At 40.0% G+C, this 26,420-nt stretch overlaps 1 protein-coding gene across 2 annotated transcripts in view; it reads right to left on the reverse strand.

Moving 5' to 3' along the window:
* Window positions 1-26,420, reverse strand: part of OCA2 (OCA2 melanosomal transmembrane protein) — a 437,584-nt gene that overhangs the window by 275,438 nt on the left and 135,726 nt on the right. For both annotated transcript variants that reach the window (XM_034667989.1, XM_034667990.1), the window contains exons 10-11: window positions 4,656-4,727; window positions 3,174-3,239 (exon numbers count right to left, since the gene is read on the reverse strand). In XM_034667989.1, coding sequence (XP_034523880.1) covers window positions 3,174-3,239; window positions 4,656-4,727 — 138 coding nt within the window. The remainder of the gene's footprint in view (window positions 1-3,173; window positions 3,240-4,655; window positions 4,728-26,420) is intronic.

Genomic DNA, 26,420 nt, shown 5'->3' on the forward strand with positions numbered 1-26,420 from the left:
AGATCAGGGAGAGGAGCAGATGGAGAGGGACAAGCAGACTGTGCTAAGCATGGAGCCTGATGCAGGGTCCAATCCCATGATCCTGAGACCATGACCCGAGCCAAAACCAAGAGTTGGACTTTCAACCAACTGAGCCACCAGGGTGCCTGTCACTACTCTGTTATAGACCAGGAAACCAGGGGGCAGAGAAGGGAGATGACTTGCTCACAGTCACAAAGCTAGAAGCAGGAAAATAAATAAGCCAGAATGTGGCCTTCTGTACCTACATGTCCACACAAGCAACAATGAAACATTTTAAGATTTTTTAACTGGGTTAAATTTTGTTTCCTAAAATAATGAAACAGATTTTCATCACCAATTTGATCAAGACACATAAATAAGAGCAGTTACATTGAAATGATTATTCTCTGGGTTCTACATGAACCCAGAACTTGTGCTTCTTTCTGGTGATGACATAGAGACAGTAACAAAAAGTAATGTACCATTTATCCCAAATCTAATCAACCAGACATTTCAACCAGCCTGAACTTTCTGGAAGATTCTTTATTCTATCTCCTAAGATGACAATATACCAATGTATTGAACTTGGAGCAAGAAGGTGCAGGTTCAAGTACTAATTCTGCCGCTTAGAAGTAGTTTAACCTTGTGCAAACAAAATTTTTTAATCCTCTGTATTTCGGCTTCCTCATCTCACCTCTAAATGTTTTATTCCTTGTAAGGCTGTTGTAAAAATTCAACAAAATTATGTAAATTAAAGTACTTAGAAAATAGTAGGCCCAATACTGTCTTTTAAATATACTGCACAAAAAGAAAATTTCCAAAAATCAGTTTAGACTCAATACAAATATCTTTTTTTAAACAGAGCTGTTTTTATTTATTTCAGTTTCTAATTCCTATTTTTATTTTTTTATTATAATAATATTTTTATTATATTATGTTAGTCACCATACAGTACATCCCTGGTCTTTGATGTAAAGTTCCATGATTCATTAGCTGTGTATAACACCCAGTGCACAATCTCGTAAAAACATCTATGAAAAGCCTACAGCAAATATCATTCTTAATGGGGAAAAGCTGGAAGCCTTTCCCTTAAGATCAGGAACATGACAAGGACGCCCACTCTCGCCATTATTATTCAACATAGTACTAGAAGTCCTTGCAGCAGCAATCAGACAACAAAAAGGGAAAAAAGGTATCCAAATCAGCAAAGAAGAAGTCAAAATGTTTCTCTTCACAGATGACATGATACTCTATATAGAAAACCCAAAAGACTCCACCCCCAAACTACTAAAAGTTATAGAGCAATTCAGTAATGTGGCGGGATACAAAATCAATGCTCAGAAATCAGTTGCATTTCTATACACGAACAATGAGACTGAGGAAAAAGAAATTAGGGAATCCATTCCATTTACAATAGCACCAAAAATCATACGTTATCTCGGAATTAACTTAACCAGAGATGTAAAGGACCTATATTCTAGAAACTACAAATCACTCTTGAAAGACATTGAAGAAGACACAAAAAGATGGAAAAATATTCCATGCTCATGGATCGAAAGAATCAATACAAATATCTATCTCATCCATTGTGACCACTGATGTTCATCCTAACCCAAATGGCCACCTCCACCTGTTGCTGTCTATAGAATGTGGTGCTTCGCTCACCAATAGATGTTTCACATGAACTGAATTGAATGGGTAGGTCCTCTGTGGTCTTCCATCGTTGTGGGGAAGCTGGCCCACACATTTGCTGCCAAAACTACCCAGAAGAGACTGAGACTCAGGGACTGGGGTAAGTAGCCCCATAGGTGGCTGACTGCCATGAAATAAAGAATAAAAGGCAGAGGCCTGGATATAGACTCTCTTTACACTTCCAAAGTTCTAGAATCTTGCTGAACTGACTTCAAATAAGAAAAAAATTAAACCATTTATTATGGGCTCAGTTGTGCCGCTTTCCCCAAATATTCCTATGGTGAAATCCTACCTCAGAATACGTTAAAGTGAGGCCCTGATCCAGTATGACTAGTATTCTTATAAGAAGAGGAGATGAACACAGAGACACGTACAGAGGGAAGGCCAGATGACGAACCAGGGAAGCACGTCACCCACAAGTCAGGCAGATGCCTCAGAAGGAACCAAACCTGCTGACACCTTGGTCTCAGAAATCCAGCCTCCAGATGTGTGAGGAAATAAATTTCTGTTTTTGAAGACACCAGTCTGTGGTACTTTATTATGGCAGCCCCAGCAAACTAATATATCATCCCTTTAAGGTTGATGTTTTGTTTTGTTTTGTTTTTACAAACGGTTTCAAATACTACCAAAATGGTAAACATACACTTCCCTAAGGTTTTTTTTTTTTTTTTACTTACTTTATGAGACATCTGCTATGTCTTCCTTCTTCTTTCCAGATGCAAGTCCCTGCTATATACTTTACAGGATTATGGGTTTCTCTTTAAAGCCTGAGTTCAGAACATTGCCCTGTCTCCTTACACTCGACCCAGAGAGGAGGCAGCTAGTTTGGATCCCACTGAAGCCTAGAGTAGCATGGCCTTCTGTTATGACTACCAGGGGGGATAAACATTACCAAGAAAATGAGGAAACATGCTTTAGGCAAAGTAGGTCTTTTGTCCAGAAAGGGAAAGCCCTCCTTCAGACCACTTAGCTGTTGTGGGGCCTGTTCAAGAATACATGCAGCATTCCCACTGCTGTCCAGGCCCTTACCAGATTTCACTTATTCTAGTTAAATCAGTTTAAGACACACAAACTATTACTTAGGGACAATTTCTTCCACTTTCCATGTAATTGTAGGTGTTTTTCCAATCACCAAAACTTACATGGTTCACTTATTTAGAATATTCCATTTTATATTTTAAGAGCAGTAACTTTATATTTTAAGGCCATTTAAAAAATTAATTTTTAAATGGCAATTTTACTTAACTATCAGACAGGCCTATGACTGCAATTCTCCACCTAACTAACCAGAGCACCAATCATTCCATTCCTACACAGGAGAAATTGTCTAGACCTGCACTAACACTTCTTAATCAAGCCCTAATTGTCAAGCAGTATAATGTCTTTAATATAATGAAAGATTATCAGCAGTAGCAGCAAAAGAGAAGGTGCAGGGTTATAGCAGGCTTGGAGCCCTGTCCCGCTGGGAGGACTGTAATTACCATGCCAAATAGCAGGGCCAAGGTCTCAAAATCAATCCACTCCACCACATGGGTAAGGCTGGGTCTCTGTAATCAAAGCACAAATTTCCCAATTAATCTTGGACATCATCCTCCTAGTGATAAGCTATAAAAAATGTGCTAGTCTTTATGGCAAGCCCACTCATTGGGCCAGAGTCAAAAATCACACCATCCCCTTGCCTTTGAAATTAGAGTATATCAATGAAAACCATTTGTGACCCAAGGCATAATAATGTCAAGCCTGTGCATTTATAAAAAAAGCAAATTTCTTAAATCCTGTCCCTGGCAACTCCATGAAGAACTATAGCCTGAATTGCAGGATTGACCCTTGAGGTTAGTGAGGTCCCCATATGCTTTCCTTGGTGTTGGAGCATGAGGCCAGGATGGCAATAACTGAAGGACACACTTGTCCTACTCACCAGTTGTCCATCCACTCTCACTTCATCTTCTAACAACCCTGCAGAGTAGGGAAGGTTGGAGTCATGGGGGAAATGGGAACATGGAGTGTGAAGCAAGGGCACTTTGAGACTCTGGTTGTTGGGAAAGATTGCACAGGGGCGCCGGAAGCTACCCACAGCACAGCCTGTGTGCCACATTAATGTTTTCTAAAATAAAATAACTACCACTATACTACTACTTAAGAGTTAATAAAAATAACAGTGGTTTATATATAAGTTTTAGGACTCTGGGACATTTTACCCTTAGGGTTAGTATTTTTTTTACCAACTCTAGCCAGGAAAAAATAAATGATAGATAGATGATTGATAGATAGATAGATAGATAGACAACTGCACATAGTTTCACATAGTTTTTTAAACCAGTTATTATTCTTTGGTTGACTGAATGTCCTGTAGTAGTGCTTTGCAGAACACTCCTCTGAATTCTATAGAGTTGTTTTCAAATCCAGTTCTGTGTGCTGCCACCTTGTTCAATTCCAGTACTGCTCCACAAAAAATGGCAGGCCTCAATCACCAGTGGGTGCTCGACCTCTCTTGCCTCCCTACATTCACTCCTATGTTCCTGCCAGAAAACCACACACAGACACTGATGGGGTGTCATCAACCCCCAAACACACATCTCTAGGGACCTCCTGGTAACTGCAAGACAGAACCCCAACCTCACCATTTCTCACCTTTGCTCCAGGCATGATGGTCTCCTCTAGTTCCCAAGGGCTAACATCACTGAGTCAACTCTAACACCACTCAGCTACATAGCCCAAGCCAAATGAATGACCATGATGAGCCTTTCCTCAACTAAAATGGGAAATAAAAAATGTGTGTGTGACAGTGTCAAATGAAAAATACTCAACAGTTTTGAAAGGTTTGTTAGTTCATGCTTCTAGCATGGTACCTGAGGGAGAAATGTGGAAATAGTATATAAAAGAATTAAAATCACCAGCTAACACCTAATTCCTGGACTGTCTTTAGATCTTATACCCTATCAAGTGAAAATGTTACAACTTACATCTCCAATCACAGCCAGCGCTGCTAATGCTGCAAGGGAACCCAACATGGCCGCCAGGGTTCTGTGAACGATCTGGAAAGGAACATAGGAAATTATTTCATTATGGTCCATAGGAGTTTAAAACACACAAAAGCCTATCTTGCTATTTGTATCCATTAAAGTCAGCCATTCTGTACCATATCTATTAAGAAAATAAATAAATCATGGGTCTTGCTTTTCAGAGTCTGGATACCCCAGAGGCACACACAAATAGCACCAGTCTACCTTCTAAAGAAAGCTGATTTCATTTCCTAAATAATTAGATGACCCAGAAGTAGAAGCAGAAGGCTAAAGTATGTTCTATAAGGAAGCCTGCAGTAAATTGTCATTGACTATTTACCATATGATCCCTAGGCAACTAGACCATTAGTTCCACAACATAAATCAATTCTGCCCAATTACTGAGACTGTTATTAAACCAAAGGTCTATAGCCAAATGCTTAATCCAATTGAGACTTTAGTGTTATCACTGAATCATGAAAGTACTTTTTCTGACATGGAATTTCTGAGACAAAATATGAAGAAAGGCAAGGATTCAGAGAAACTGGAACTCTCCCACATTGCTGATGGGAAAGTAAAATAGTGCAGCCATCAGGGAAAAGTTTGGCAGTTTCTTAAAAAGTTAAACAATAAATTACCATAGAACCAGCAATTTCACTCCTAGGCATTTCCTCAAGGCAAATGAAAGCATATGTCCTATTAAGTTAATTAAATGAGGCCATTAAACTAAAGTGGCTTTAACATCGTAGCAGCCAACATAAGCAACCAAGATCTAAGCCTATAATAAATGCCTCAAGGTTAATAAATCAAAATCTAAGGACAACTCATCATAAACAGCCAACTAAAATCCCCAAATATGGCAAACACATAAGCTGTAGCTAATCAAATCATTTCATTCCTATGCTTCTCCCTTTTCCCTGTAAAAGTCTTTCCCTTAGCTCCTGTTGGTAGAGCACTCCTAAGCATTCCCATTCTGGTAATGCCCAAGTCGAACTAATTTTTGCTCAAATAAACTCTTAAAAATTTACTATGCCTTGATTTATCTTTTAATAATTCACATAAATCATAAATGTTCATAGCAACACTATTCAAAATAGACAAAAACTGGAAACATTCCAAATGTCTATCCATGGTAAGTGGATAACGAAAAATAGTGTATGTTACAACATGGAACTACTGATACATGCTATATTATGAATGAACCCAAAATGCATTATGCAGAGACTCATTTTGAACCTAAAGACACCTCCAGACTGAAAGTGAGGGGATGGAGAACCATTTTTCATGACAACGGACCTCAAAAGAAAGCTAGGGTAGCCATTCTTATATCAGAAAAATTAGAATTTAAACCAAAGACTGTAAAAAGAGAGGCAGAGGGACACTATATCATACTTAAAGGGTCTATCCAATAAGAAAATCTAACAATTATAAATATCTCCCCAACATGGGAGAAGCCAATTATATAAACCAATTAATAACCAAAATAAAGAATCATATCAACAATTATACATTAATAGTAGGAGATTTTAACACTCCACTCTCAGCATTGGACAGATCATCTAAGCAGAAGATCAACAAAGAAACAGAGCTTTGAATGACACATTGGACCAGATGGACTTCATAGATATACACTGAACATTCCACCCTAAAAGAACAGAATACTCATTCTTCTCAAATGCACACGGTACTTTCTACAAAATAGACCACATGCTGGGTCACAAATCAGGTCTCAGCCAATACCAAAAGACTAAGATTATTCCCTGCATATTATCAGACCACAATGCCTTGAAACTGGAACTCAATCACAAGTAAATATTTGGAAGGAATTCAAACACTTGGAAGAAAGAGCATCCTGCTACAGAATGATTGAATCAACCAGGAAATTAAAGAAGAACTTAAACAATTCATGGAAACTAATGAGAATGAAAACACTTCAGTCGAAAACCTACGGGATACTGCAAAGGTGCTCCTAAGAGGAAATACATAGCCATCCAAGCCTCTCTCAGAAAATTAGAAAAATCCCAAATGCACAAGCTAACCTTACACCTAAAGGAGCTGGAGAAAGAACAGCAAATAAAACCAAAACCAAGCAGGAGAAGAGAAATAATAATTAGAGCAGAGAGCAATGAAATAGAAACCAGAAAAACAGTAGAACAGATCAATGAACTAGAATCTGGTTCTTTGAAAGAATTAATAAGATTGATAAACCACTAGCCAGACTTATCCAGAAGAAGAGAGAAAGGACGCAAATTAATAAAATCATGAATGAAAAGGGAGAGATCACAACTAACACCAAGGAAAGAGAAACAATTATTTGAAATTATTACCAACAACTATATTCCAACAAACAAAGCAACCTGGAAGAAATGGATGCCTTCCTGGAAACTTATAAACTACCAAGACTGAAATAGGAAGAAATAGATTTTCTGAATAGACCAATAACCAGTAACAAGATTGAAGTAGTAATCAAAAACCTCCCAAAAAACAAGAGTCCAGGGCCAGATGGCTTCCCAGGGGAACTCCACCAAACATCTAAAGAAGAAACCATACCTATTCTACTGAAGCTGCCTCAAAAAATAGAAACAGAAGGAAAATTTCCAAACTCATTCTGAGGCCAACATTAGCCTGATCCCAAAACTAGACAAATACCCCATCAAAAAGAATTACAGACCAATATCTCTGATGAACATGGATGTCCAAATACTCAAGATCCTAACCAATAGGATCCAACAGTACATTAAAAGGATTATTCAGCACGACCAGGTGGGATTTATTCCTGGGATGCAAGGGTGGTTCAACATTTGCAAATCAACCAATGTGATAGAGAATATTAATAAAAGAAAAGACAAGAACCATACAATCCTCTCAACTGATGAAGAAAATGCATTTGACAAATACAACATCCATTCCTGATTAAAACTCTTCAGAGTGTAGAGATAGAGGGTACATCCCTCAATTTCATAAAAATCATCAGTGATTAGCCCACAGCGAATATCGTTCTGAATGGGGAAAAGCTGAGAGCTTTCCCTTAAGGTCAGGAACATGACAGGGATGCCCACTCTCACCACTAGTGTTCAACATAGTACTAGAAGTCCTAACGTCAGCAATCAGACAACAAAAAGAAATAAAAGCCAGTCAAATTGGCAAAGAAGAAGTCAAACTCTCTCTCTTAGCAGATGACATGATACTTTATGTGGAAAGCCCAAAAGACGCCACCTCCAAATTACTAAAACTCATACAGCAATTCAGTAATGTGGCAGGGTACAAAATCAATGCACAGAAATCAGTTGTTTTCCTCTACACTAACAATGTAACTGAAGAAAGGGAAATTAAGGAATCAAATCCATTTACAAAAGCACCTAAAACCATAAGATAACTAGGAATAAACCTAACCAAAGCGGTAAAGGATGTATACTCTAGAAACTACAGAACACTTATGAAAGAAATTGAAAAAGACACAAAAAGATGGAAAAACATTCCATGCTCATGGATTGGAAAAATAAACATGGTTAAAACGTCTATGCTGCCCAGAGCAATATATAATTTCAGCGCCATCCCTATTAAAATACTATTGGCATTTTTCAAGGAGCTGGAATAAATCCTAACATCTATATGGGACCAGAAAAGACCCCAAATTGCCAAGGGAATGTTGAAAAAGAAGAACAAAGCCTGGGGCATCACACTACCTGACTTCAAGCTCTATTACAAAACTGTGATCACCAAGACACCATGGTATTGGCACAAAAATAGAAACATAGACCAATGGAACAGAATACAGACTCCAGAAAAGGACCCTCAACTCTATGGTCAATTAATCATTGACAAATCAGGAAAAAATATCCAATGGAAAAAAGACAGTCTCTTCAATAAGTGGTGCTGGGAAAACTAGACAGCTACATATAGAAGAATGAAACCAGACCATTCTCTTACACATACACAAAGATAAACTCTAAATGGATGAAAGACCTCAATGTGAGACAGGAATCCATCAAAATCATAGAGGAGAACCTACGCAGTAACCTCTTTGACACTGGCCACAGCAACTTCTTTTAAGACACATCTCCAAAGGCAAGGGAAACAAAAGCAAAAGTAAACTTTTGGGACTTCATCAAGATAAAATGCTTCTGCACAGCCAAGGAAACAGTCAACAAAACTGAGAGGTAAACCACAAAATGGGAGAAGATATTTGCAAATGACATTACAGATAAAGGGCTGGTATTGAAGATCTAGAAAGAACTTCTCAAGCTCAACACCCGAAAAACAAATAACCCAGTTAAAAAATGGGCGGAAGATATGAAAAGACATTTTTCCAATGAAGACATATGAATGGCTAATGACACATGAAAAAATGTTCAACATCTTTAGCCATCAGGGAAATTCAAATCAAAACCATGTTGAGATACAACCTTACACCAGTTAGAATGGCAAAAACTGACAAGGCAAGAAACAACAGATGTTGGAGAGGATGTGGAGAAAGGCCAGTGCTTTTACACTGTTGGTGGGAATGCAGGTTGGTACAGCCACTTTGGAAAACAATGTGGACATCCCTCAAAAAGTTAAAAATAGAGCTACGCTATGACCCAGCAATTGCACTACTGGGTATTTACTCCAAAGATAAAGATGTAGTGAAAGAAGCCATATGCACCCCAATGTTCAAAGCAACAATGTACACAATAGCCAAACTGTGGAAGGAGCTGAGATGCCCTTCAACAGACAAATGGTTAAAGAGGATGTAGTCCATAAATACAATGGAATATTACTCAGCCATCAAAAAGGATGATTATCCAACTTTTGCATTGACATGGATGGAACTGGAGGAGATTATGCTAAGTGAAGTAAGTCAAGCAGAGAAAGACAATTATCATATGGTTTCACTCATATGTGGAACATAAGCAATAGCACAGAGGACCATAGGGGAAGGGAGGGAAAATTGAAGGGGGGAAATGAGAGAGGGAGACAAACCATAAGAGACTATGGACGCCGGGAAACAAACTGAGGGTTTCATAGGGGAGGGGGTGGGGAGATGGGGTAGCCTGTTGATGGGTATTAAGGAGGGCATGTATTGCATGGAGCACTGGGTGTTATATGCAAACAGTGAATCATGGAACACTACATCAAAAACTAATGATGTACTGTATGGTGACTAACATAGCATAAATAAATAAATAAATAAATAAATAAATAAATAAATAAATCTTAAAAAAAAAAAAAACAAAACCAAGAGCAGAAGACACGAACAGACGGGGCGCCTGGGTGGTGCAGTTGTTAAGTGTCTGTCTTCGGCTCAGGGCGTGATCCCGGCATTCTGGGATCGAGCCCCACATCAGGCTCCTCTGCTGGGAGCCTGCTTCTTCCTCTCCCACTCCCCCTGCTTGTGTTCCCTTTCTCACTGGCTGTCTCTCTCTCTGTCAAATAAATAAATAAAATCTTTAAAAAAAAAAGAAGAAGAAGAAGAAGAAGAAGAAGAAGAAGAAGAAGAAGACATGAACAGACATTCTCCAAAGAAGACATACAAATAGCTAACAGGCACGTGAAAAAATGTTCAACATCATTAGCTATCAAGGAAATACAAATCAAATACAAATACAATGAGATACCACCCTACCAGTTAGAATTGCAAAAATTAACAAAACAGAAAACGACAAATGTTGGCAAGGATGTGGAGAAAGGGGAACCCTCTTACATTGTTGGTGGGAATGCAAGTTGGTACAGCCACTTTGGAAAACAGTGTGGAGGTTCCTCAAAAAGTTAAAAATAGAGCTACCCTATGATCCAGTAATTGCACTACTGAGTATTTACCCCAAAGATAAAGATGTGATAAGAAGGACCATATGCACCCCAATGTTCATAGCAGCAATGTCCACAATAGCTAAATCGTGGAAGGAGCCAAGATGCCCTTCAACAGGTGACTGGATATAGAAAATGTGGTCCATATATACAATGGAATATTACTCAGCCATCAAAAGGAATGATTTCTCAACATTTGCAGGAACATGGATGGGACTGAAGGAGATTATGCTAAGTGAAATAAGTCAAGCAGAGAAAGACAATTATCATATGGTTTCACTTATATGTGGAACATAAGCAATAGCATGGAGGACCATCAGGGAAGGGAGGGAAATCTGAAGAGGGAGAAATCAGAGATGGAAATAAACCACAGACTATGGACCCCCAGAAACAAACAGGGGGGTTCAGAGAGGATGGGGGTAGAGGGGTGGGATAATGGGGTGATGGGTACTAAGGAGGGCAGGTGTTGTGATGAGCACTGGGTGTTATAAGCAACTTATGTATCATTGAACACTACATCAAAAACTAATGATGTGTTATACAGTGGCTAACTGAACATAATAAAAAAATGCATTATGCAAAGTGAGAGAAGTCAAACACAAAAGACTGCATATTGTGTCGTTCCATTTATATGAACTGTCCAGAAATGTTATTTTAGAAAGACAGAAAGATCAGGGTTGCCTAAGGCTGGAGGTAACAATAAAGACTGATTGCAAATGGGTCCTAGGGGTCTTTATGGGATGATGGAACATTCTAAAACTGTTTCATGCTAGGGCACCTAGGTGGCTTAGATGGTTGGGCTTCTGTCTTTGGCTCGGGTCATGATTTCCAGGTCCTGGGATCGAGCCCCATGTTCGGCTCCCAGATCAGCGGGGGTCTGCTTCTCCCTCTCCCTCTCCCCTGCTTATGCTCTTTCTGTCTCTCTCTCCCAAATGAATAAAAAAAATATTAAAAAACAACCTGTATCATGCTAATGGTTGCTGTTGTGATCTGAATGTTTGTGTCTTCCCAATATCCATATGTCGAAATTCTAATCCCTAAAATGATGCTATTAGAAGTTGGACTTTTGGGAGGTCATGAGATCATGAGGGTAGATTCCTCATGAATGGGATTAGTGCCCTTATTAAAGAGGATCCAGAGAGATATCTTGCTTCTTCCACCATCTGAGGATACAATGAGAAGTTTGCAACCTAGAAGAAGCTCTTACCTAACCATGCTGGCACCTTGATCTTGCCTTCCAGCCTCCAGAACTGTGAAATAAATGTCTGTCATTTATAAGCCACCCAGTTTGTGGCATTTTGCTACAGCAGCCCTAAGAAACTAGTACTGAGAAGTGGGGACACTGCTATAATACCTAAAAATTTGGAAGCAGCTTTGGAACTGGGTATTGGGTAGAGGGTGGAAGAGTCTGGAGGGCCACACAAGGAAAAGCCCACACTGCTACAACAGACCATTAAAAGCAATTCTGGTGAGGGCTCAGAAGGAGAGCTGTCTGAGGAGAAGCCTCAGTCTTCATAGAGAATACCTAAGTAGTCGTGAACAAAATCTTGGTGGAAATATCAATGGTAAAGGCCATTCTGAGAAGGTCCCAGACAGAATGGGGAACATGTCATTGGACAATGGAGAAAAGGTGATCCTTGTCATAAAGTGGCAAAGAACTTGGTTGAATTGTGTTTGTATCCTAGTTTGTACAAGGTAGAACCTGTAAGGGATGAAATTGGCTAACGGGCTGAGGAGATTTCTAAGCAAAAATATGAAAGAATTGCCTGGTTACTCTTCAATGCTTGGAGAAAAACAAGAGAAGTGAGAAATGATTTAAAGATGGAATTGTTCATCAAAAATGAAGCCAAACTTTAAAATTTGGAATTCTCAGCCTATCCAAACTGAAAGAAATGAGAACGTTTATTTAGGAGAGAACACAAAGGGCATGGCCAAATTTGGTAAGGTTATCAATTTGGATCTGACATCGCAACAGAAGCTAGGAGCTATTCATCAAGACAATGGGGAGAATAGTCAGCCATCTAAACAGAAGCCAAGACCTACTGTTCAACACAGTGAAAGAACAGCTCAGAAGGTATTTCAGAGATCACCAGGGCTTCCCCTCCCATTCTAGGCCCAGAGTGCAAGGGCATACATGGTAGTAAGATTTCAAAGGGCGGGCCAGTGCTGCTTGGCACTGCTTCACATTGTGGGCTCCATTGGACCTGGTGCACCCAGCAAAGCACAGGGGTCATGGATATCTCCACCTAGATTTTGAAGATGGACCCCCCCTGGAGCCTCAGGTTTAGACCCAGGCATAGGACTGCCAAGAGCCCAAGATCACAGCAGAAAGTCCCTGCTAGGGCATTACCCAGTACAGTGGTAGATCAGCAGAGCCACGGGCCTTTGATTCCAGCCTGCAGCAAAGTCATGGGGGCAGGGCTACCCAAAGCAGTGAGGGCAGGACCCTTACTCATTTTGGACTTGCCAGAGACCTATCAATCCTTTCTTCTTTCCTATTTCTTCCTTCTGGAATGGGAATATCCATCCTATGCCTATTCAACCACTGCATTTTGGAAGCACATAACATGTTTGAGTTCACAGATTCAACATCTTTGCTTCAGAGCTGGGAGAAATTTCTTGCCAGATATATATTGACTTTCATCCGTGTCTGATTTAGATGCTGTTTAGATGAGACTGTGGACTTTAGACTTTTAAGTTAATGCTAGAATGAGTTGGGATGTCTAGGGTTATTGAAATGTAAAGAATGAATTTGCATTTAAGAAAGATGTGAATTTTGGGGCGCCTGGGTGGCACAGTGGTTAAGCGTCTGCCTTCGGCTCAGGGTGTGATCCCAGCGTTATGGGATCGAGCCCCACATCAGGCTCTTCCACTATGAGCCTGCTTCTTCCTCTCCCACTCCCCCTGCTTGTGTTCTGTCTCTCGCTGGCTGTCTCTATCTCTGTCGAATGAATAAATAAAATCTTTAAAAAAAAAAAAGAAAGATGTGAATTTTGGGAGGCCAGGGGTAAAATATTATAGCCTGAATGAACCATGAGAAATAAATTTCTTGTTGATGAGGTACCCAGTCAGTGGTATTTCATTATAGCAGCCCAAACAGACTGAGACAGGTGCTAAGGGTTGGTGAACACAACAGGGAGCCCCTCTGCCCTCAGCACAGATGGACATTCAGGGCCCCAGGACATGGAAGGGAGCACCTCTGCCCACCAGTCAGGGACTCCTGAGGTAAGAATCACCCCAACCCCTCACAGGACCATCGGAGGAGGCCGGGGCCTCCAAAATGAAAATGCAAATGAGGCTGCTTCCTATTCATGTAACACCAAGGCACAATGTCCAGGCAGTGACAGACAGCTGTGCTCAGGGAATGGCCAGGAAACGAAAGCCAGCAGTGCCACCTCACAGAGCTCATGATCTACCAGAAGGCGAACTAAACACAGCCATGGGGCTGCACTTCAGAACAAGCTGGAGGGAGAACAGGGGGGCAGATGTTTCTCCCAAAAGGTCCCGAAGGGGCTTTAGGGCTAGAAACAATGAGATTCCCCAGCACATCTATGAGAATGGCTAAAATAAAAAGTAGAAACAACACCAAATGCTGGTGAGGATGCAGAGACTGGCTCACTCACATTGCTAGTGGGAATGAAAATGGTCCAAAAAACTAAACGTGCAACTACCTTATAACCCATCAATTCCATCCCAGACATTTTATTCTGGAGAAATGAAAACACATGTTCACACAAAACAGTACATGAAAAATTATAGAGGCTTTATTTGTAACTGCCCCAAACTAGAAATAAGCCAGATGTCCTTCAAGAGGTGAGTGGTTAAACATCTACATCATGGTGAGAAGGTACAAACCACTGATACAAGCAGCATTCTTGAAATGATGAAATTAAAGAAATGGTGGGCAGATTAGTAATTGTCAGTGGGAAGGGGATTATATGGAATGGAAGGAATTGGGTGCGGATACAAAAGGGCAACATGAGGGGTCCTTGTGGGAATGGAAATGTTCTGCATCTTGAATGTGGCTACATTAATATCCTGGTTGTGATTTTCAACTACAGTTTTGTACAGAGGAGCTGAATACGCCAGACCCAAAATACGCCACTTTGGCATATTGATTATTTCTAATTAAATTACTTGAGAAATAGCTGTTACAAAAAAGACCCTCTAAGCCTTTTTTGTCCCCCTGAAAAGAAAAAAAAAAATCTCCTATGTGAAAGGTGATCTCCCTGTACTAGAAGGGTAGATGCCATCCTCATCACCAGAAATGAGGAACTCAGGGCTGAGAAGTTCTTTTGTATCAAGATGTCCTCTGGGTAGCATAGACATTTTTACTATGTTTATTCCTTCGATCCATGAGTATGGAATATTTTTCCAACTTTTTGTGTCTTCTTCAATGTCTTTCAAGAGTGATCTGTAGTTTCTACAATATAGATCCTTTACGTCTCTGGTTAAGTTAATGTATGATTTTTGGTGCTATTGTAAATGGAATCGATTCCCTAATTTCTCTTTCTTCAGTCTCATTGTTCATGTATAGAAATGCAACTGATTCCTGAGCATTGATTTTCTATCCCATCACATTACTGAATTGCTCTATAAGTTCTAGTAATTTGGGGGTGGAGTATTTTCGGTTTTCCATATAGAGTCTCATGTCATCTGTGAAGAGAGTTTGACTTTTTCCTTGCTGATTTGAATATCTTTTATCTCTTTTTGTTTTCTGATTGCTGTTGCAAGGACTTCTAGTACTATGTTGAATAATAATGGTAAGAGTGGGCATCCTTGTCGTGTTCCTGATCTTAAGGGAACGGCTTCTAGCTTTTCCCCACTGAGAATGATATGCACTATAGGCTTTTCATAGATGGTTTTTATGAAGTTGAGGAATGTACCCTCTATCCCTACACTCTGAAGGGTTTAATCAGAAAAGGATGCTGTATTTTGTCAAAAGCTTTTTCTGCATCAATTGAAAGGCTCATATGGTTCTTGACTCTTTTCTTGTTGATATGATCTATCACACAGATCAATTTGCTAGTGTTGAACCACCCTTGCATCCCAGGGATGAATCCCACTAGGTCTTGATGGATAATCCTTTTAATGTACTGTTGGATCCTATTAGCTAATATCTTGTTGAGAATTTTGGCATTCATATTCATCAGGGATATTGGTCTGTAATTCTCCTTTTTGTTGGGGTCTTTGCCTGGTTTGGGGATCAAGGTCATACTGGCCTCATAGAATGAGCTTGGAAGTTTTCCTTCTGTTTCTATTTTTTGAAACAGCTTTAGGAGAATAGGTATTATTTCTTCTTTGAATGTTTGGTAGAATTCCCCAGGGAATCTGTCAGGACCTGGACCCTTGTTTTTGGGGAGGTTTTTGATCACTGCTTCAATCTCTTAATAATTAATTGGTCTGTTTACACAATCAATTTCTTCCTGTTTCAGTCTTGGTAGTTTATAGGTTTCCAGGAAGGCATCCATTTCTTCCAGGTTGTTTACTTTATTTGCATAAAGTTGTTGATAAAGTTTCTAATGATCCTTCCCATTTCATTGGTGTTGCTTGTGATCTCTCCCCTTTCATGCATAATTTTATTAATTTGTGTCCTTTCTCTCATCTTTTGAATAAGTCTGGCCAGCGGCTTATCGATCTTATTTATTCTTTCAAAGAAGTAGCTTCTAGTTTTGTTGATCTGCTCTACTGTGCTCCTGGTGTCTAATTCATTGTTCTCTGCTCTAATCTTGATCAACTGCCTTCTCATGTGTGGGTTGGGCCTGTTCTTCTGTTCCAGCTCCAGCTTCTTAAGGTGAGAATATAAAAACTGCATTTTAGATTGTTCTATTCTTTTGAGTGAGGCTTGGATGGCTATATATTTTCCCCTTAGAACTGCTTTTGCAGTGTCCCATAGGTTTTGGACCGATGTGTTTTCAATCTCATTGGTTTCCAAAAATTGCTTAATCTCATTTTTAATTACCTGGTTTACTCAATCATTCTTGAGCAGGATGGTTCTTAGTTTCCAAGTGTTTCAGTTTCTTCCAAATTTTTCCTTGTGATTGAGTTCTAGTTTCAAAGCATTGTGGTCTGAAAACGTGCAAGGAATAAGCTCAGTCTTTCGGTATCCATTGAGACCTGTTTTGTGACCCAAACATGATCTATTCTGGAGAACGTTCCATGTGTGTTCGGGGGTGTAGTGTTCTGTATATATCTATGAGGTCCATCTCGTCCAGTATGTCCTTCAAAGCTCTTGTTTCTTTGTTGATTTTCTGCTTAGGTGATCTATCTATTGCTGATAGTGGAGTGTTGCGGTCCCTTACTATTATCGTATTATTATCTATATGTCTCTTTATTCTGGTTAAGAGTTGGCTTATGTATCTGGCTGCTCCCCTGTTGGGGGCATAGATATTTATAATTGTCATATCCACTTGTTGGATACATCCTTTAAGAATAATATAGTGTCCTTCCGTATCTCTAACTACAGTCTTTAGTTTAAAATCTAATCTGTCTGATAGGAGAATTGCTACCCCAGCTTTCTTTTGAGGTCCATTGGCATGAAAAATATTTTTCCATCCCTTCACTTTCAGTCTGGAAGTATCTTTAGGTTCAAAATGAGTCTCTTGTAGACAGCAAATGGATGGGTCATGTCTTTTTATCCAATCTGCAGCCCTGTGGCATTTTATGGGAGCATTTAAGCCATTCACATTGAGAGTGATTATTGAGAGATATGATTTTAATGATGTCATGTTGCCTGTGAAGTCTTTGTTTCTATAGAGTGTAAATTTCTGTTCTATATCATTCTTTGGGTCTTTTTAGTGTTATAGAACCTCCCTTAATATTTCTTGTAGGGCTGGCTTGGAGGTCACATATTCTTTCAGTATCTGTCGGTCTTGGAAGGTCCTTGTCTTTCCATCAATTTTGAATGACAGCCTTGCTGGATAAAGGATCCTTGGCTGCATGTTCTTCTCAGTTAGCACTCTGAAAACACCTTGCCAACCTTTCCTGGCCTGCCAGGTTTCTGTAGACATGTCTGACATTATTCTGATGTTCCTCCCTCTGTACGTGAGGATTCTCTTCCCCCTGACCGCTTTCAAGACTGTATCCTTGGATCTAATATTTGCAAATTGCACTATGATGTGATCTTCTCATTGATCTTGGGAGATGTCCTCTCTGCCTCTTGGACAAATATGCTTGTTTGCTTTGCCAGATTAGGGAAGTTGTTAGCTACAATTTGTTCAAATATCTCTTCTAGACTTCTCTCTTTCTCCACCCCCTTGGGGATGCCAATGATTCTGACATTGGAACGTCTCATTGAGTCAGTAATCTCCTGTAATCTACATTCTTGAGATTGGTTTTTTTTGAGCCAAGTTTCCGTTTTTTCCTTCTCTTCTACCATCCCATCTTCCAATACACTAATTCATTCTTCTGGCTCATTTATCTTGGCCATCAGAGCCTCTAGTTCAGACTTCATTTTATTCATAGCATTTTTAATTTCTGCGAGATTTGCTCTCATTTCTGCCCTTAGAGATTCTATATTCTTGTTAATATTTTCATTAATATTTTTTTCAAGCCATGCATCATCTTGACCAGTGTTACTCTGAACTCCGTTTCTGACAATTTGGCTATATCCATATCCATTAGTTCTGTGGCAGAGGCCACAGTCTCTGTTTCTTTCCTTTGTTGGGGTTCCTCCTCCTTGTCATTCTGTTGAGGTGTGGTTGCGGGGATGTACAGAGCCCAAATTATTGACCAGGACCCAAGCAATGTGCACTTGTTTTATAGAGACCTTAGGGATGTGGGCTTCTTAATTGTTCAGCCTGCCTTCTGGGGGAGGGTCCTGCCGTGCTGATACTCAAGCAACCCTGTTTGGGTAGAGTTGCCCCATCCCTTGTGGGAGGGATGGGGATGTGCACAATGTGAACCAGTATTTCCAGGCTTTTGTTCTCTGGTGGCTTTCCCTGGAAGTTTTCTGTGGCTCTTCTGAGAGTCAGAGCAGCAGTGGCCGTATCTTAACCTCTGTCTCAGAACAGAGAGATCGCAGTCCGCTCTCCACTGAGCTCTCCTGGACACTCTAACTTTGTTTCTGTTGGTGCTGCAAAAAACCCCACATTGTCCCAGGTTGTGTGTCCCACAGCCACTCTCCCAGTCCCTGCTTCCAGGGCTGGCACATCTCTGTCCTTTGTGCTTCTAACACCCCCAGCCACCCCCGGTTCCCACGCACGCTCCCAAGCTCCCTGTTTCAGTGTGGTTCGTGTGCGCTCCGGAGCTCCAGTTTTCAGTCAGGTGGCGCACGAGCACTCCCGAGCTCCCGGTATCAGTCCAGTTCCAGTGAGCTCTCTGGTGCTCCGGTTTTCAGTCTGGTCATGTGCACATTCCCGGGCTCACGGTCTCAATCTGCTTTCTTGCGGGTGCCAGACCGTGAGCCCAGCCACCTCCCCTGTGCAGGTAGCTACTGCTTCCCAGCACCCGGGTGCGGAGGCTCCCTCCCCCTTCCATTTATCTTCCGATACCTGTGCACAGATTCATGGCTCTCCGCTTCATACTTCAATACTCAGAGCTGGAGATGTTCATTTGTAGAGATCCAGATGTATCTTCCTACATCTCGGGCTGATTTCATGGGTGTTCAGGATGATCTGGTAGATATCCAGCTCAATCCAGGGAACCAGCTGAAAAAGGGTCCCCTACTCCTCCGCCATCTTTTTCCCCCCTGCCTTGCAACATTCTTCCAAAATGACTGCTCTCTGGCCACACATCACCAAATGGACATTATTCCCAGGGCATGATGAAAATACCATGTTAGGTATGTCTATTTCCTTTTTCCCAACTCTAAAAGAAGCCAGGTGTACACAGGTGGTCTCAACTGTTCCCACCACTTTCCCATCCTGTCCCCTTGCCTTGGAGGACAGGCAGTGCTACAGAGTTGATCTGGAATCAGAAATGCCAACACAGCCCAACTGGGGTGTGGCCAGCACCCTGTTCTGCCTCAGAGATGCATGAACACACCTGAGTTGGGGATTTTTGTTTAACAACATAAAGCCAGCCACCTGCTGAACCATGAGACTAAGGTGGGAACACAACACTTGCTCTTGAAAAGACAGTGGGTTTACTGAATCTTCTTTGAAGTGTCCATGATGCTCAAACCTCAAAAACAGTGATGGGACTGACACCAGCAAGGGGCAGATGGGCAGACACCTGAACAAGGGGTAACAAGGAGGGTCTCAATGATTCCAGCCAGCCCCATGCTTTAGGCACAATTATCTGCCTCTTCTGTACATGGAAGACTCTGGAAAGGAAGAAAAGTTATGAGGGCATCAGGTGGTATGGGGATGGATGGGAAGAAGAGCAGACACTCTCATTTTCAGGCCCACCCAAGCCTATGAGGATGGTTCTGTCACCCTGAGAAGCTCTGAAATCACATGCCCTTCCTGGCTCACTCTGGCCCAGGTGCACCAGGTAATGCCCACAGGACCCAGGCTACCCCCCCACCCCACACTGCCCAGCAAGCACACCCCCTTCCATTCTTTTCAGAATTTCTTGAGCAAACTTCTCCCTTTGACGAAAAGAAATGGTTCACATGGACATTTGCAGAACAGCATGTGTGTGCTTGGAGAAGACTCTAGAACACTGATGGTTGCTGGAAATTCCCTCTGATGGCAGTGCCAATACATACAAACTGGGAACAGCCAGTGCTTCCCCAAGGCAGGACCCCAGCTCAGCAAGAGTCATGAGATTCTCTCTAGTTATGAGAGAATGAGACTCAACAGGCTCTGGCACTGAGGATAGATTGCACCATCACTTACAGTCCTCAAACATGCCATTATTGAGACAAAAAGAAGGGGGAGTTGCTCTGCTGATAACCTAATAGCCAGGCACAAGGCAAGACCACACCTAACCTCAGAGGGGAGGGTGGTCAGCCCACCATGCAATGAAGGACCAGAGTAACTTCACATCATGGGACAGAAGGATGCAGACCGACCACCTATATAAAATGGCCACATCATCTTCCTAAGAGACAAGAGAGGGTGGAAAGAAGACCCACATGGCAGGCAGTGCCACCAGTAACAATATCAGAACAAACATAGATGTAAGTCTGGCCCTGACCCACCAGGGGAGCTGTTATGACCCGAACTATGAGAAAACACAGAAATATAATTCAGTGGCACCAGGAAAACAACACAGGAATAAAATGAGAAATTTAACAGATAGATAAGAAATCATAAAAAAAGAACCAAAAAGAATTCTGGAGCTGAATAGTTAATGAATGAAGTAAAAAATGCAACAGAGAGCAGCAGCAGCAGTGTAGATCAAGTGGAAGATAAAATAAGTGACCTAGAGAACAGAAACTTTGAAATGACCCAATCAGAGAAGAACACAGAGAAAAGAATGAAAACAAGCAAAGAAAGCCTACATGATCTATGAAACTCCACCAAATGTTCCAATAGAATAATTGGGGTTCCAGAAGAAGAAAGAGAAGGGGGAAGAAAGTTTATTTAAAGAAATAATAGCTGAGAGCATCCCAAACCTGGGGAGAGACTTGGACATCTTGATACAAAAGAACTTCTCCAAGACACATAATGAAACCGTCAAAATTCAAAGATTAAAAAGAATCCTAAAAGCTGTGAGAAAAAAAAGATAGTAACCTACAAAAGATCCCCTTTGGTTTTCAGAGGATCTTTCAGCAGAAACCCTGCAGGCCAGGAGAGAGTATAATGACATATACAAAGTGTTAAAAGATATGGAAGAGAAACAAAAGCCAAAACAAAAGCTGAAGGAATTCATCACTACTAGACCTGCCTTGCAAGAAATGCTGAAAACACGTCTTCAATAACAACAAAAAACAACCTGATTTTACATGCAACTAATGAATCATTGAATTCTACATCAAAAACTAATGATGTACTATATATTGGTTAATTGAACATTTTAAAAAAAGAACCTGATTTTAAAATGGGCAGAGATATGGTTTTGTGTTCTTGCCTCTGAAGTGGGTTTCCCTCATATCAGGGCACACATTATACTGCATTGTACTGAATCCTTTATGATAGTAGTATGAACAAAGTGCTAAGAAGTCGAAGAAGCGGAGCCTATAAAGATTCTTCAAAGAGGAAGTGACATGTAAACTGTCCCTAGGGGGGTTAGTAGAAATTTACTTGGCGGAGAAAGGAGAATACAGGGTAGTCTCAAGAAACAGAGAATATTCTGGTGTTGATAAATCATAGTTATATGTTTTCTAAAAACTATTAAAATGTTAGGAAATATTATGGTGACTGATGGTAGCTGCACTTGTGAGCATAGAATAATGTATAAACTTGTCGAATCACTGTTGTACACCTGAAACTAATGTAACACTGTATGTCAACTACACTCAAATATACTTAAAGGTATACTCAAATAAATAAATAAATAAATATTTTTAACAAGAAAATATTAAAGTTAAAATAAATAAATAAAATAAAATAAGCCCAGAAGCTGAATTGGCATTTTTCCAAAGAAGACATACAAATGGCCAAAAGGTACATAGAAAAGGATGTTCAACCTAAATAATCACCTGGGAAATGCAAATCAAAAACCACCTTACACCTTTTAGGGAACCCTTGTGCACTGTGGTGGGAATGTAAATTGGTTCAGTCACTATGGAAAATAGTATGGAAGATCCACAAAAAATAAAAATAGAACTATTACAGGATCTGGCAATTCCACTTCTGAGTATATATGCAAAAGAAATAAAAATAAGATCTCAAAAAGATATTTGCACCTTCATGTTTATTGCAGCATTATTCAGAATAGCCAAAATATGGATACAACCTAACCATCCGTTAAAGGATAAATGGATAAAGAAGATGTGGGGTGTGTGTGTGTGTGTGTGTGTGTAATGGAATACTATCCAGCCATGATAAAAATGAAAATCCTGCCATTTGTGACAACATGGATGGACCCTGAGGGCATTATGCTAATGAGATAAGTCAGACAGAGAAAGACAAATTACTGTATGATCTCACTTACATGTGGAATCTAAAAAGAGCCAAACTTGGAGAAAAAAGAGTAAAATGGTGGTTAGAGGCACTGACGGCCAGGGTGAATGAGGCAGAAGAACGTATCAGCAAATGGGAGGATGGGTTAGTAGAAGACAAAGCTAAAATAGAATCTGGACTCAAAAAAATCCACGTTCAGGAATGTAGGTTACAGGAGATTACTGACTCAATGAAACGTTCCAATGTCAGAATCATCGGCATCCCTGAGGTCTAGAAGAGATATTTGAACAAATTGTAGCTGAAAAATTCCTTAGTCTAGCAAGGGAAACAAACATTCTTGTCCAAGAGGCAGAGAGGACCCCCCCCAATCTCAACTACGACAAACCTACACCACGTCATGTCATAGTGCGATTTGCAAATATTAGATCCAAGGATACAGTATTGAAAGCGGCCAGGGCAAAGAAATTTCTCATGTACCAAGGCAAAGGTATCAGAATTATTTCAGACCTGTCTACACAGACCTGCAATGAGAGAAAGGGTTAGGGGGCCATATTTAAAGCTCTTTCAGAGAAAAACATGCAGCCAAGGATCCTTTATCCAGCAAGGCAGTCATTCAGAATTGATGGAGAAATAAAGACCTTCCAGAATCATTAGTCATTGACCAATTTTGTAACCACAAAACCAGCCCTACAAGAGATATTAAGGGAGGTTCTATAAAAGTAAAAAGGCCCCAAGAGTTTTAGAGAACAGAAAGTCACAATCAATAGAAACAAAGACTTTACTGGCAACATGGCATCATTAAAATCATATCTCTCAATAATCAGTCTCAATGTAAATGACCTAAATGCTCCCATAAAATACCACGGGGCTACAGATTGGATAAAAAGACATGACCCATCCATTTGCTGTCTACAAGAGACTCATTTTGAACCTAAAGATACATTCAGACTGAAAGTAAAGGGATGGAATACCATCTTTCATGCCAAAGGACCTCAAAAGAAACTGGGGTATCAATTCTCATATCAGACAGATTGGATTTTAAACTAAAGGTAGAGACACAGAAGGGCACTATATTATCCTTAAAGGATGTATCCAACAAGTGGAGATGACAATTATAAATATCTATGCCCCCAACAGGGGAGCAGCAAGATACACAAGCCAACTCTTAACCAGAATAAAGAGACATATAGATAAAAATACGTTAATAGTAGGGGACCTCAACACTCCACTAACAGAAATAGACAGAACACCCATGCAAAAAATCAACAAAGAAACAAGGGCTTTGAATGCCATACTCGACGAGTTGGACCTTCTCATTCTATTGAACCATTCTATTCTAATGCCCATGGACCATTCTATTCTAATGCCCATGGAACATTCTCAAGAATAGACCATGTTCTGGGACACAAAACAGGTCTCAACCGATACCAAAGGACTGAAATTATTCCCTGCATATTCTCAGACCACAATGCTTTGAAATTGGAACTCAACCACAAGGAAAAATTTGGAAGAAACTCAAACACTTGGAAACTAAGAGCCATCCTGCTCAAGAATGATTGGATAAACCAGGAAATAAAAAATCAATTTAAACAATTTATGGAGACCAACGAAAATGAAAACACAATGGTCCAAAACCTTTGGGATACTGAAAAGGCAGTCCTAAGGGGGAAATACATAGCCATCCAAGCCTCACTCAAAAGAATAGAACAATCTAAAATGCAGTTTTTATATTCTCACCTCAAGAAGCTGGAACAGCAACAGAGGAACAGGCCAAATCCGTGCACAAGAAAGCAGTTGATCAAGATTAGAGCAGAGATCAATGAATTAGAAACCAGGAGCACAGTACAGCAGATCAACAGAACCAGAAGCTGGTTCTTTGAAAGAATAAATATAATTGACAAACCACTGGCAAGACTTATCCAAAAGAATAGAGAAAGGACCCATATTAATAAAATTAAGAATGATAAGGGAGAGGTCACAACCAACACCAATGAAATTGGAAGGATTATTAGAAACATTTATCAACAGCTTTATGCCAATAAATTAAGCAATCTGGAAGAGATGGAGGCCTTCCTGGAAACCTATAAACTACAAAGACTGAAACAGGAAGAAATTGATTTTTTAAACAGGCCAATTAATTATGGAGAGATTGAGTCAGTGATAAACAACCTTCCAAATAACAAAACTCCAGGCCCGGATGGTTTTCCTGGGGAATGCTACCAAACATTCAAAGAAGAAATAATACCTATTCTCCTAAAGCTATTTCAAAAAATAGAAACAGAAGGAAAGCTACCAAACTCATTCTATGAGGCTAATATTACCTTGATCCCCAAACCAGGCAAAGACCCCCTCAAAAAGNGCTTGATCCCTAAACCAGACAAAGACCCCATCAAAAAGGAGAATTACAGACCGATTTCCCTAATGAATATGGGCGCCAAAATCCTCAACAAGATCCTTGCTAATAGAATCCAACAGTACATTAAAAGGATTATCCATTATGACCAGGTGGGATTCATCCCTGGGATGCAAGGGTGGTTCAACATTTGCAAATCGATCAGGGTCTTAGATTTTATCCAAAAATAAAAATTCAGAAATCATATGATTCTCTCAATAGATGCAGAAAAAGCATTTGACAAAATATAGCATTCTTTCCAGATTAAAACCTATCAAAGTGTAGGGATAGAGAGTACATTCCTCAGTCTCATAAAAACCATCTATGAAAAGCCAACAGCAAATATCATTCTCAATGGGGAAAAGCTGGAAGCCTTTCCCTTAAGATCAGGAACACGACAAGGATGCCCACTCTCGCCACTATTATTCAACATAGTACTAGAAGTCCTTGCAACAGCAATCAGAAGACAAAAAGGGATCAAAGGTATCCAAATCGGCAAAGAAGAAGTCAAACTGTCTCTCTTTGCAGATGACATGATACTCTATATGGAAAACCCAAAGGAATCCACTCCCAAACTATTAGAAGTTATAGAGCAATTCAGTAATGTGCTGGGATACAAAATCAATGCTCAGAAATCAGTTGCATTTCTATACACGAATAACGAGACTGAAGAAAGAGAAATTAGGGAATCCATCCCATTTACAATAACACCAAAAACCATGCGTTACCTTGGAATTAACTTAACCAGAGACGTAAAGGACCTATATGCTAGAAACTATAGATCACTTTTGAAAGATATTGAGGAAGACATAAAAAGATGGAAAAATATTCCATGCTCATGGATTGGAAGAATTAACATAGTTAAAATGTCCATACTACCCAGAGCAATCTACACTTTCAATGCTATCCCGATCAAAATACCGAGGACATTTTTCAAAGAACTGGAACAAATAGTCCTTAAATTTGTATGGAANCTTTGCAGATGACATGATACTCTATATGGAAAACCCAAAGGAATCCACTCCCAAACTATTAGAAGTTATAGAACAATTCAGTAAGGTGGCAGGATACAAAATCAATGCCCAGAAATCAGTTGCATTTCTATACACGAATAATGAGCCAGAAGAAAGAGAAATTAGGGAATCCATCCCATTTACAATAGCACCAAAAAACATACGTTACCTTGGAATTAACTTAACCAGAGACGTAAAGGACCTATATCCTAGAAACTATAGATCACTTTTGAAAGATATTGAGGAAGACATAAAAAGATGGAAAAATATTCCATGCTCATGGATTGGAAGAATTAACATAGTTAAAATGTCCATACTACCCAGAGCAATCTACACTTTCAATGCTATCCCGATCAAAATACCGAGGACATTTTTCAAAGAACTGGAACAAATAGTCCTTAAATTTGTATGGAANGGACCTATATTCTAGAAACTATAAATCACTCTTGAATTGAAAGACATTGAGGAAGACACAAAAAAGATGAAAAAATGTTCCATGCTCATGGATTAGAAGAATTAACAGTTAAAATGTCCATGCTACCCAGAGCAATCTACACTTTCAATGCTATCCCGATCAAAA

Source organism: Ailuropoda melanoleuca, chromosome 9, assembly GCF_002007445.2.
Source record: "Ailuropoda melanoleuca isolate Jingjing chromosome 9, ASM200744v2, whole genome shotgun sequence".
Lineage (NCBI taxonomy): Eukaryota > Metazoa > Chordata > Mammalia > Carnivora > Ursidae > Ailuropoda > Ailuropoda melanoleuca.